Source organism: Taudactylus pleione, unplaced genomic scaffold, assembly GCF_031769625.1.
Source record: "Taudactylus pleione unplaced genomic scaffold, aTauple2 ptg000289l, whole genome shotgun sequence".
Lineage (NCBI taxonomy): Eukaryota > Metazoa > Chordata > Amphibia > Anura > Myobatrachidae > Taudactylus > Taudactylus pleione.
Genome location: NW_028284691.1, coordinates 1,269,138 through 1,278,896, shown reverse-complemented (window position 1 = coordinate 1,278,896; position 9,759 = coordinate 1,269,138). Strand labels below are relative to the sequence as shown.

The window sequence follows — 9,759 nt, the reverse complement described above, 5'->3', positions numbered from 1 at the left end:
TAAATATTTGGTACAATTGTATATTAGCGCGTTTTTTTCTTTATCTGCCATATAAATAAATGATAATAATAATAAATGGTGCTCCAACCAAACAGCTCCCAACTGTCACTTTTGAAACAGATGAGTTGGGCGCTGATTAGCTGGAGCACCATTATCATACGCAACAAGTTAAAAAACGTTGCGTATGATAAAACTCTTTGATAAATGGACCCCTTAGTCTCTAGAATGAATCCAAAACCATGGTGTATAGATTAAGATCAATAATTTTAAAAGAACGAGTATCGAAGCTCAATGCTAGGGAGAGCAAACACAGCTTGACAACAGTAAAGAGTAGACGTATTCTTGATCTGCACAAACGCATATATATATATATATTCAGAAATCCACTGCACTCGCCACTCTGCAGATTTGGGGTGCAGATTTGCACTCGCCATACCCAGGCGTGGGGTGCAAGTGGCTTGTGACCACATTGCTTAAATAAATAAAAACAGAAAACTCAGCACTCACCATTGTTAAATCACTCACAATAATATATAAATAAATAATGGGGTTTTGGTTCATGGACTGATCAATGCATTTAAGCCTGCAGCCCACATCACGGGACCCCACTTCTCTGCAGGTCCTACACTATCTGTCATACTTATGGAAACCTGGTAGCTGCTAACACAATTTAAACTGAAAAAATGTTAACTGGTTTCAAGTTCACCTGCCAATTAATGGCCTTTAAAGGTGTGTGTATAATATATATATATATATATATATATATATATATATATCCTGATTAACCAATGTGCTGTTCGGGCTGCAACCTAGGGCGTCGGAATTTAAGGGACACCGCCAACAGCAGATCAGCAATATAGACCCTACTGCTGTTTTTTTATACAAGGTGGCTGGCCCTTATGCAGAAACCATGCACCTGCCCTGTATATTTAGAAGGTAAAACCCCTATTGAAGAATAACGGTCATCTCTTTAAATCACAGGTTATCGAACTCGGTCCTCAGGACCCCAAACAGTGCATGTTTTCCAGGTCTCCTCACAGAATCGCAAGTGAAATAATTATCTCCACCTGTGGATCTTTTAAAATGTGTCAGTGACTAATGACTACACCTGTGCACCTGCTGGGTGAGCTACATAACTGTGTGTGTTCCTGAGGACCGTGTTTGAGAACCGCTGCTTTAAATGAACAATGGTTGATATTTGGGACGTCTACATGCAGAACAGCCGCTGGGAATAAGGAAGAGTGTGCATCTTTGCACGTTCTGAACTAAATAAGTGAAAAAGATATTCTGCAGCACAGACAGGAAAACATAACCAGAGCGTCCCGGCTACTGCGGTTGCTGTAACGTGATGGTATAGTCCAGTGGTGGCTAACCTTGACACTCCAGATGTTGTGGAACTACATATCCCAGCATGCCTTGCCACAGTTTTAGCATGCCCTAATAGCAAAATGGTAGCAGTGCATGCTGGGATATGTAGTTCCACAACATCTGGAGTGTCAAGGTTAGCCACCAAGGGTATAGTCCATCACACACATTCATTGCACGGGGTACAGTCATACTTGTCCATCTATTCCTAGGGTGTAGTCACGCGGCTTGGCCATTACACTGGTTTATCATTCATCCTCCTCCAGCAAGGAACATGGTTGCACTTTCCACTCCCCGCGCTACTGCGCATGCTCCTGAAATCCTAGCTCCACCTCATTCATCGAACACACACAGGAATAGTCATGTTTGTCCCGACGTTGCTGCAACTGGTTGAGAGCGCTGGGCCTTTATGGGCATGGAACCACATTTCCGCCCTCAGTTTACGTCACTTCCAGGTACAACTACCCATGCTGAAGGGGATCTATACCCTTTCCCTGGAACTCAGTGGGCTGATGGACCTCTGACGTCCTAACAATGTGACCCGCGACCGTGACGTGACTGCTGCACTGACTGGGGGAGAGTGGTACATATAAGGGGCATTGTTCTGTTTTGTGAATGTCAGAGTGATACATAGGTTACACTGGGTGCAGGTGTAGGGCTACTGCTCACATGGGTCCCTGTTTAGGCAACCTGTGTAGCTACCCAGGTCTGGAACAGAATGTCCCAGTATGACCTGGCAGCTTAAGTTACACAATATATGGTTATATCATACTGATTTTTCGGGTAACCACCGTACCCACTTGAAAGGTAGGCGCTTCACCTGCATTCTGGCCACTTCCTAGTGAAGTGGGCAGAATAAGAAACCTAATGATGCGATTCTATTAGAATGGCATAATTTTTGCACGCCCCTTATTTAAATTTATTTGTAATTTTTGTTAAAACCGTGTATATGTGAGGTAAAACAAGCGTTCTCCACAATTTTTATTCCTTTAATGATCAATTGTACATCTTTATACCACACTGTGATATGATATTTTTATTGAGATCTCATCCTGTCTTTATCCATATCACACTGTGTTTATTCACAATCTCCCAATTGGTTGCAAATGATTAGATAATCACTAGTCTCAAAATGATGTATACACTCTATACCCACACTCCAGTGTAGTACTGTACGGTGTGCATTTATGCCATTTGTCAACTAGTGAGTTAAATTGCTCCTGTAGATCGTTCTACAACTCAATGTTTAAGGGGTCTATGTACTAATAATCGCAGACCAGCAGCGATTATTATGTACCTAACTTGCCGGGGGTAGTTGAATTTTTTATAAAAATATCCTGGCTATGTATGACGGGGAACTCGCAGGGACAGCGGTTATGGTAACCGGCATTTAGGAGAAGGCTTTCCCAGAAGTGAAAGACTTCCCCCGGGGAAGATGATACTGCGCATGCACACAGCGTCAGTTTCTGGGACTGGCTGGGGGCTGTAGGGGAGAGATTAGAAGATCTCTCTCCTGCCCCTGGAGCTCCCATAGGCTTACAGTAGATTACGCCATCTGAAGATGGTGTAAACTACCGTGGAGTTTTGCATCGCTTTTTGGAGTTTAGTACATAGGGATCAGATTGTAGTCCCCATTGATAATAATGGGGACTGCGATCTGCAGCTCTAATTAGCACTTTGCCGGAGATTTCTGTGCTATTAGTACATTGGATCGATACATAAAATTATGCAGAAACTACCGTTTCTGCATAATTTTATGTAAAAATCAGCTTGATACATTGGCCCCTTGGTCACTGTGATTCATCGATATAGAGACAATTTGGTACTTACTGCATATAATAGAGTGTTGTATAACAGTAGATAGATACACAAACATATGTTGCCGTATTCGCTACCCGGGTTGGATTGCCGGGTCACTTGACAGGGACCCTTTGATTCCCGTGTGGAGTGACCCGGCAATCCAACCCAGTTAACATGCCTAGTTTAATATGGGAATGACCTGTGAAACCCTGCAGTGTAAACGGCGCGATCCGGGTCACGATGACCTGGAGCACGCCACATGCCAGCCGATTGGTAGGCTTCAGTGGCGCTTGGAGATGGCGTCATCTCCAAGCGTCCACTTCCACACTGGAAGAGCCAGGTCACTGCAGACCCGGCTCCAGTGTGAACTCGGGGATATCCTGGGTCGGCGCCGGATAAATTCCGGGTCTGATCCGGTTTGGAACCCGGATCACACCTCCAGGTCAAACCCGGAACTTAGGTATAAAAGCGGTATGACACTGAGCTGCGACCCGGGTAGACCCAGCAATAACCCGGGTTATCGCAGCAGTGTAAAAGGGGCATCAGTGTAAAACATCTCCTGATAGGAATAATTGTGTGTGTGTGTATTTCAGACTGATGCCTAGGGATAATTTTTGTTACCTAACTGATACTTTGACATAATATAATCCAAGATCACTATAGCAAATACGGCAACATATCTACTGTTATAGAATGCCCCATTATATTAGTAGCAAATTGTCTCTCTACCAATGAATCACAGTGACCAAGTATCACAGTGCTATTGTATGCCTGAACCGTAATTATTCCCTGCTTGAGATTCTCCCCACTTGATTGATACACAATATAGGGGATGTGGATGAAAAGTACAAGAGGCATATTCCATTCATAATTAAGTGCTATGTGTCCAAAATATATATTCTATACTCAAATGAAATACACTATATTACAGTCTCCAGGATTGCTGATGACATTGGCTCCTAATGTGGGAGTGAAAGAGCAGAATATGGAATAAATGAGCCCTAATGAGGGAACAATTAGAACCGGCATGATACAGGCATTCTTTATAATAGTGTGTGTGATATAACTCCTGAGAAAACAGGATGATTATTTGGTTATACAATAACTCTGTACACTGCTTAATATAATTAGCTCTAGAGGCTGGAGTAAGTAAGCAGATTTAAACAATAAGTTACCGAACGATCTACAGGAGCGATTTAACTCACTATAGTGGACAAATGGTATAAATGCATACCATACAGTACTACACTGGAGTGTGGCTATAGTGCAGTGGTTCTCAAACTCGGTCCTCAGGACCCCACACAGGTCACGTTTTCCAGGTCACCCAGCAGGTGCACAGGTGTGTTCATTACTCACAGACACATTTTAAAAGATCCTCAGGTGGAGCTAATTTCACTTTGAGGAGACCTGCAAAACATGCACTGTTTGGGGGTCCCGAGGACCGAGTTTGAGAACCTGTGATATAGAGTGTATACATAATTTTGAGACTGGTGATTATTAACTAATCATTTGTAACCAATTGTGAGTAAACACAGTGTGATACGTATATAAGATAATTACAGGATCAAGGGGCCTATGTATCAAGCCATTTTTCAGAAACTTCAGTTTCTGCATAATTTTATGTATTGTTCCTGTGTACTAATGGCACATTGCAGGAGATTTCACAGAAAAGTGCTAATTAGCACTTCAGATTGCAGTCCCCATTATTATCAATGGGGACTACTATCTGAGCTCTATGTACTAAACTCCAAAAAATAAAAAACACAAAGCTTTTCGGAGTGTAGCACCAGTAGTTTACACCATCTTCAGATGGTGTAAACTACTGTTTGTCTATGGGGTCTCCAAGAGAAGGAGAGAGATCTTTCGATATCTACCGCGCAGCCCTTGGCCGGCCCCGGAAGCTGATGCTGTGGGCATGCGCAGTGTCAGCTTTCTCCGGGGGAAGTCTTTCACTCCAGTGAAAGACTTCTCCGAAATGCCGGGGATATAACTCGCGGTGACAGCGGTTACCGCAACCGATGTTCCTGCTAGTTCCCCGTAGTAACTCGCCGGGGATATTTTCATTTTTAATAAAAATATCCCGGCTATGTACGACGGGGAACTCACAGCGACAGCGTTTACGGTAACCGCTGTCCCCACGAGGTATATCCACGGCATTTAGGAGAAGTCTTTCACAGAAGTGAGAGACTTCCCCGGACTTAATTCTCCCCAAACCACTAAACCATTGTCATAGGCTGAAGGCTCACATAGTTGCACTCCAATCAGCTCTCCCATCCTCCTAGGTTCCCCCAGTGCTATATGGCCAAAAGGCCTACCAAAAAGGTTAAAAAAATAAAAAAGTAGTTTGTTAATGATATTTACTCCCATTATGAAGCTCCCCTCCTTATTGCTGGTTTGGGGAGCCTGTGAGGATTGGAGTAACATGGTGAAGCTGCAGACCTCAGAGCCTGGCTATACAATTTGGCATCCTGTGAGAATTTATTAAAAGGACATCTTTATCTCGTTATAGCCAGCTTGGAGGAGTTTGGTGTAATTTAGGCTGATATTTGACATTTGTCATTGTTTTGTGTTTAAAACAGTGAGTGGAGCAGATCACAATTTCTTTTCACCTACCTCTTTTTGGTCAAGACACAAATACACAATCCACCACCACCCGTCTGCTCTGTGAATGCTGCTTGTCGCTTGGACTGTCACAGTGAATGTTTCTCTCTCTCTGTAGATAGCCAGACATGGGCAGGAGAAGCACAATATCAACTCTCCTGGATAAGGTCCCGGGGAAGAAGAGATTCGGCATGTACCGCTTCCTTCCATTCTTTTTCGTTCTGGGAGGCGCCATGGAGTGGTTTATGATCAATATTCGGATTGGCAGGGAAACCTTCTGTAAGTTCCCTGTTGTAGAACCTTCCCTGTAATGTCATATGTCAGTGGTAAATAGCGCTTTGCTTGTTGGGTGCTAGACAACCAACATTACAAGCCATAAAAATGTCCTGGTATGCAAAGGCCACTACAATATATACAAACCTTTACAAAAATAATAGGTGAGTACTAAATAAGTTACTGCCTGTCTTGTAACGTTTATATTGAAGCTAGTTTGCGTAGGTTAGGTTGATAATTTGTAGCCTGGAGGCAGGGACATCTATAATGGGTGCAGGGTGTGTGGGTCACACGGGCCCCTGGGTCCAGGGGGCCCCGCACCGCACACCCTGCACCTATAATATACTTACCTCTCCAGAGTCCAACGTCGGACCGGGGGTCCGGCGCTGTGAAAACGTCTGGAAAATTGCCGCAGCTGCCGTTTTCCCGTCGTATGCGCAGTACAGGGAAAATCACTGCCGCGGCCATTTTCCCGGTGACCTGTGCATACACTATAGACTCTGGGCACACTCTAGTGCCCAGAGTCTATAGCTCCGGCGCTGGTCGCGCACAGCTCAGAGCGCTGCCGGCTGCCTAACGGAGAGGACGGGGCCCGTGACGGAGCCTGCACACGGACCCCCTCACTAGAAACGCCCCTGCCTGGAGGCAAAGACATTTTACAGAATCTTACACTGTTATTCGACTGAGCAGGACTTATGGGTCCCATACATCTGCAATGGATTGCCCAATTCCTCATTCTGCTGCGAAATTGGGGAAACCCAACATGTTGGATAATCTCAATTCCCCGATTCTCACCTAGAAATTGTCAGAATTGGCTGGTCGGGAATATTTAACATTTATATTGTTTACATTTTTTACTGATATTAACGGTAATGAAGAACCCTTTTGTAGGTTATTGAGTACCACTCATTGTGGCCCCCAAACTGAGTCCTGTTGACTATCGCTGGTGTGGACAGGGACTGTACAGTGCTCTGTAGTATGGTGGCCCTATAAAAAGGATAATAGTATCATGCACTTACTTGTTTTACTGCATTCAATGCTGCATTGATTATAGGCTTAAGTGATTATTCTAACAAGGTTAAGAACCTTAAATGCTGCCTGTCTTCACTACAGCACCTCTGTTGTTACTTTATATTCGTGATTTGAACTTTTGCTGACCACACTTTCCAATATAGATGTGTCTGAGCAACTTGGCCACTGACAACGAAGGTCGAGTTGACCAACTGAATTGGGTTGCAAAGGACATTAACTACACACAGTTCAGAATTGTCCAAAACTTAAACCATGACAATAGGAGGGTTCTAGGCTAAGGACCACACTTAATTTTAATTGTGTGGTCAGCGTTCTTTATAACACTTATAGGTAGAGGAATGTACGTATATTTTAGGTTCAGTGTTGCTATAGGTATGAATTTATCCAGAATATAAATATGCCAAATCCTTTTGTGTTTATTACAGTTTACTTAGCGCTATATTCTTTATACTTCTAGTAAATTGATGGTCTAGTGTAACGAATTGGTAATTGTATATTTTATGGATCTATCTGTACTGAAAATGTATTTTCATTACAGATGATGTTTACAGAAGACGCAAATCAGAGAGGATGTATGAAGAAAGAGCTCATCTGGAACCAAAATCCCAATCCTGAGACCTCTCACTTGGAATTAAAAATAAAAAAAATATATATTTATTTTCAGTAATTTTAGAATGTGTATTATTGTTGAAATAACATTTAAAAAATATATATTTTGCCATAATCTAGGCAAATTATTGCAACGTTTTTCCCTCTGAACTGCAAAACATATTGCATACCAAAAACCCATGCCATGGAGAGAGAGACTTTTCTAATTAAGGGCCTGACTCAGAGATGGACGGAATTGCAGAGCTGCACACAAGCGGCTGTGAAATTCCGTCCCTCCAGAATGCAAATGCCACAGGAGGTGTCGGACACCGCAGACGCAAACCCTGGCCTTGTCCCCTCCCAAATAACAGGAGCGACACACTCCCGTTACCATGTACGGTGACCAGTCACGCCCTGCTCCGCCCCCAAACGCCGCAGCATGTTAATCGTGCTGCGGCACGGTGGGGGGGGGGTTTGCAAGCATGATTGCAGGACCTGTTCTACACATGCACAGACCCAGAAACACCGGAGATGTACGCTAACCATCGGGTTAGTGTACATCTCTGAATCAGTCCCTAAGTCACTACTCTGGGTTTTGCATGTTTCAAATAAAGGTAACAACCCCACACTTTGTGCCAGGCATCTGTGGATCCGCTACTGCATAAGGGCTAGGTAGTGCATATACATAAGGAAAAAAAAGACGGGAAGGTGCCTCCAGCGCAGAAAAAGTGGAGTAGATGGTATAGTGAAAAGATAAATATTTATTTGTATATAGTACACAAAGGTGAAAGTAAATAAAAACAATTATTTATAAAAATGACAAGTCAATGACATACACAAGTATAGTTCCTAATACCGGTATACTACATATAAACAGCATGTAAAACATGACACAATAATAAAAAGAATATTACAAAATTCATAGACTCAATGTGCAGAAAAACACTATGGAGCGGATACTTGCTGCATCTATGGTTAAAAACACGTCTTGTGCAGAGTGAAACCGTTGACAGTAGTAAAACTTGAAGCAGTCAATAATCACAGTGTATACTGAATGAGAGTTCACAATAATCTGTGTAAAGTGATGAGGGAGACACCCTTAGGTCCCATGCTCTACTTTTCTTCTACGATCACTTGTTCAGAGGCAGATATAGACAAGCAATTAATATTCATATCGGACAGTTTATTTTAAATGCACTAACTGACACAAAATGTTTTGTACTTTATTATTAGCGTTATTACCTATACCAGTGTATACTAATTTATACTGTAACAAAAACAAGGCATATTTTTTACTACTGATTGACAAGGGCAAAAAACTTTTTTGTTATCCTATGGTGAATCTGTTCTTCCCCCTCTAATTTTAGCCCTTTCTCATGACACCCCCAATCTCCAGTTACTATTGCTGTATTTATGGAGCTGGAAGATATTTTGGATCTTTCCTAAAGTTTTACAAATGAAAAATGAAGATTGACTAGCAGTCAATCAGAATACTACTGAAATATAAAAATTCCACAGGGTTATCGAGAAAAAAAACGTACCGACGAGGTAGAAACAGTGGACCTGATTCAGAGCTATTTGCGGACGCTCGTTCATAAAAAGGGGCTGGCTATTTAAATTAAGCGCTCGCTCTTTGCGGTCTGTTGACACCTCTATGTCTGAACGAGTGAACAAAACATGCGCTCACTATTTAGGAAAAAACGCCCCCCTGGCCGCTCGCATCCTACATCACCTCCGCTATTTATTAGATTAATCGAGTACATCGAAAGGCGTCAGAACTGCTCGCAGTGCTTGTGGTTGGATTTTCCTACCGCAATCATGCGAGCAGTTCAGGCTAAAATACAACCAAGTGACGTGGTCGATGACGCTGCTTTGTTAATTATGCACTCCCTTAAAACGCCCGTTTTGACCGTTTGGCACGCCTGCGTTCGGATCTCCACTCCCCGTTTTCAAGCACCTTCCCCTGTTACCACCCACAAATGCCTCATTCTGTCACTCAAATTAGCAGGCATTCGCTATTTTGCGAGCACACAATTTTCGTCCGCACTGACTGGTTCGCGCATGCATACTAAAACCCATACGCATGCGCAGATGTGCAAA

At 42.9% G+C, this 9,759-nt stretch overlaps 1 protein-coding gene across 2 annotated transcripts; it reads left to right on the top strand.

The window, feature by feature from the left end:
- Nucleotides 1-1,724: 1,724 nt before the first annotated feature.
- UQCC5 (ubiquinol-cytochrome c reductase complex assembly factor 5) lies at nucleotides 1,725-7,738 on the top strand. 2 transcript variants are annotated; one of them, XM_088482478.1, is made up of 3 exons: nucleotides 1,725-1,820; nucleotides 5,885-6,045; nucleotides 7,610-7,738. In XM_088482478.1, the coding sequence occupies exons 2-3, from the start codon at nucleotides 5,895-5,897 to the stop codon at nucleotides 7,684-7,686; spliced, it is 228 nt and encodes a 75-aa protein (XP_088338604.1). In that variant the 5' UTR covers nucleotides 1,725-1,820; nucleotides 5,885-5,894; the 3' UTR covers nucleotides 7,687-7,738. The 2 variants fall into 2 exon arrangements, with proteins under 2 accessions (XP_088338604.1, XP_088338603.1); XM_088482477.1 differs by lacking the exon at nucleotides 1,725-1,820 and adding an exon at nucleotides 1,827-1,948.
- Nucleotides 7,739-9,759: the final 2,021 nt, after the last annotated feature.

Coding starts and splice junctions, on each gene's coding strand:
- UQCC5 (XM_088482478.1), top strand. CDS start 5,895: ATGGGCAGGAGAAGCACAATATCAACTCTCCTGGATAAGGTCCCGGGG. Junction 6,046..7,609: donor GATTGGCAGGGAAACCTTCT/GTAAGTTCCCTG, acceptor TTTTCATTACAG/ATGATGTTTACAGAAGACGC.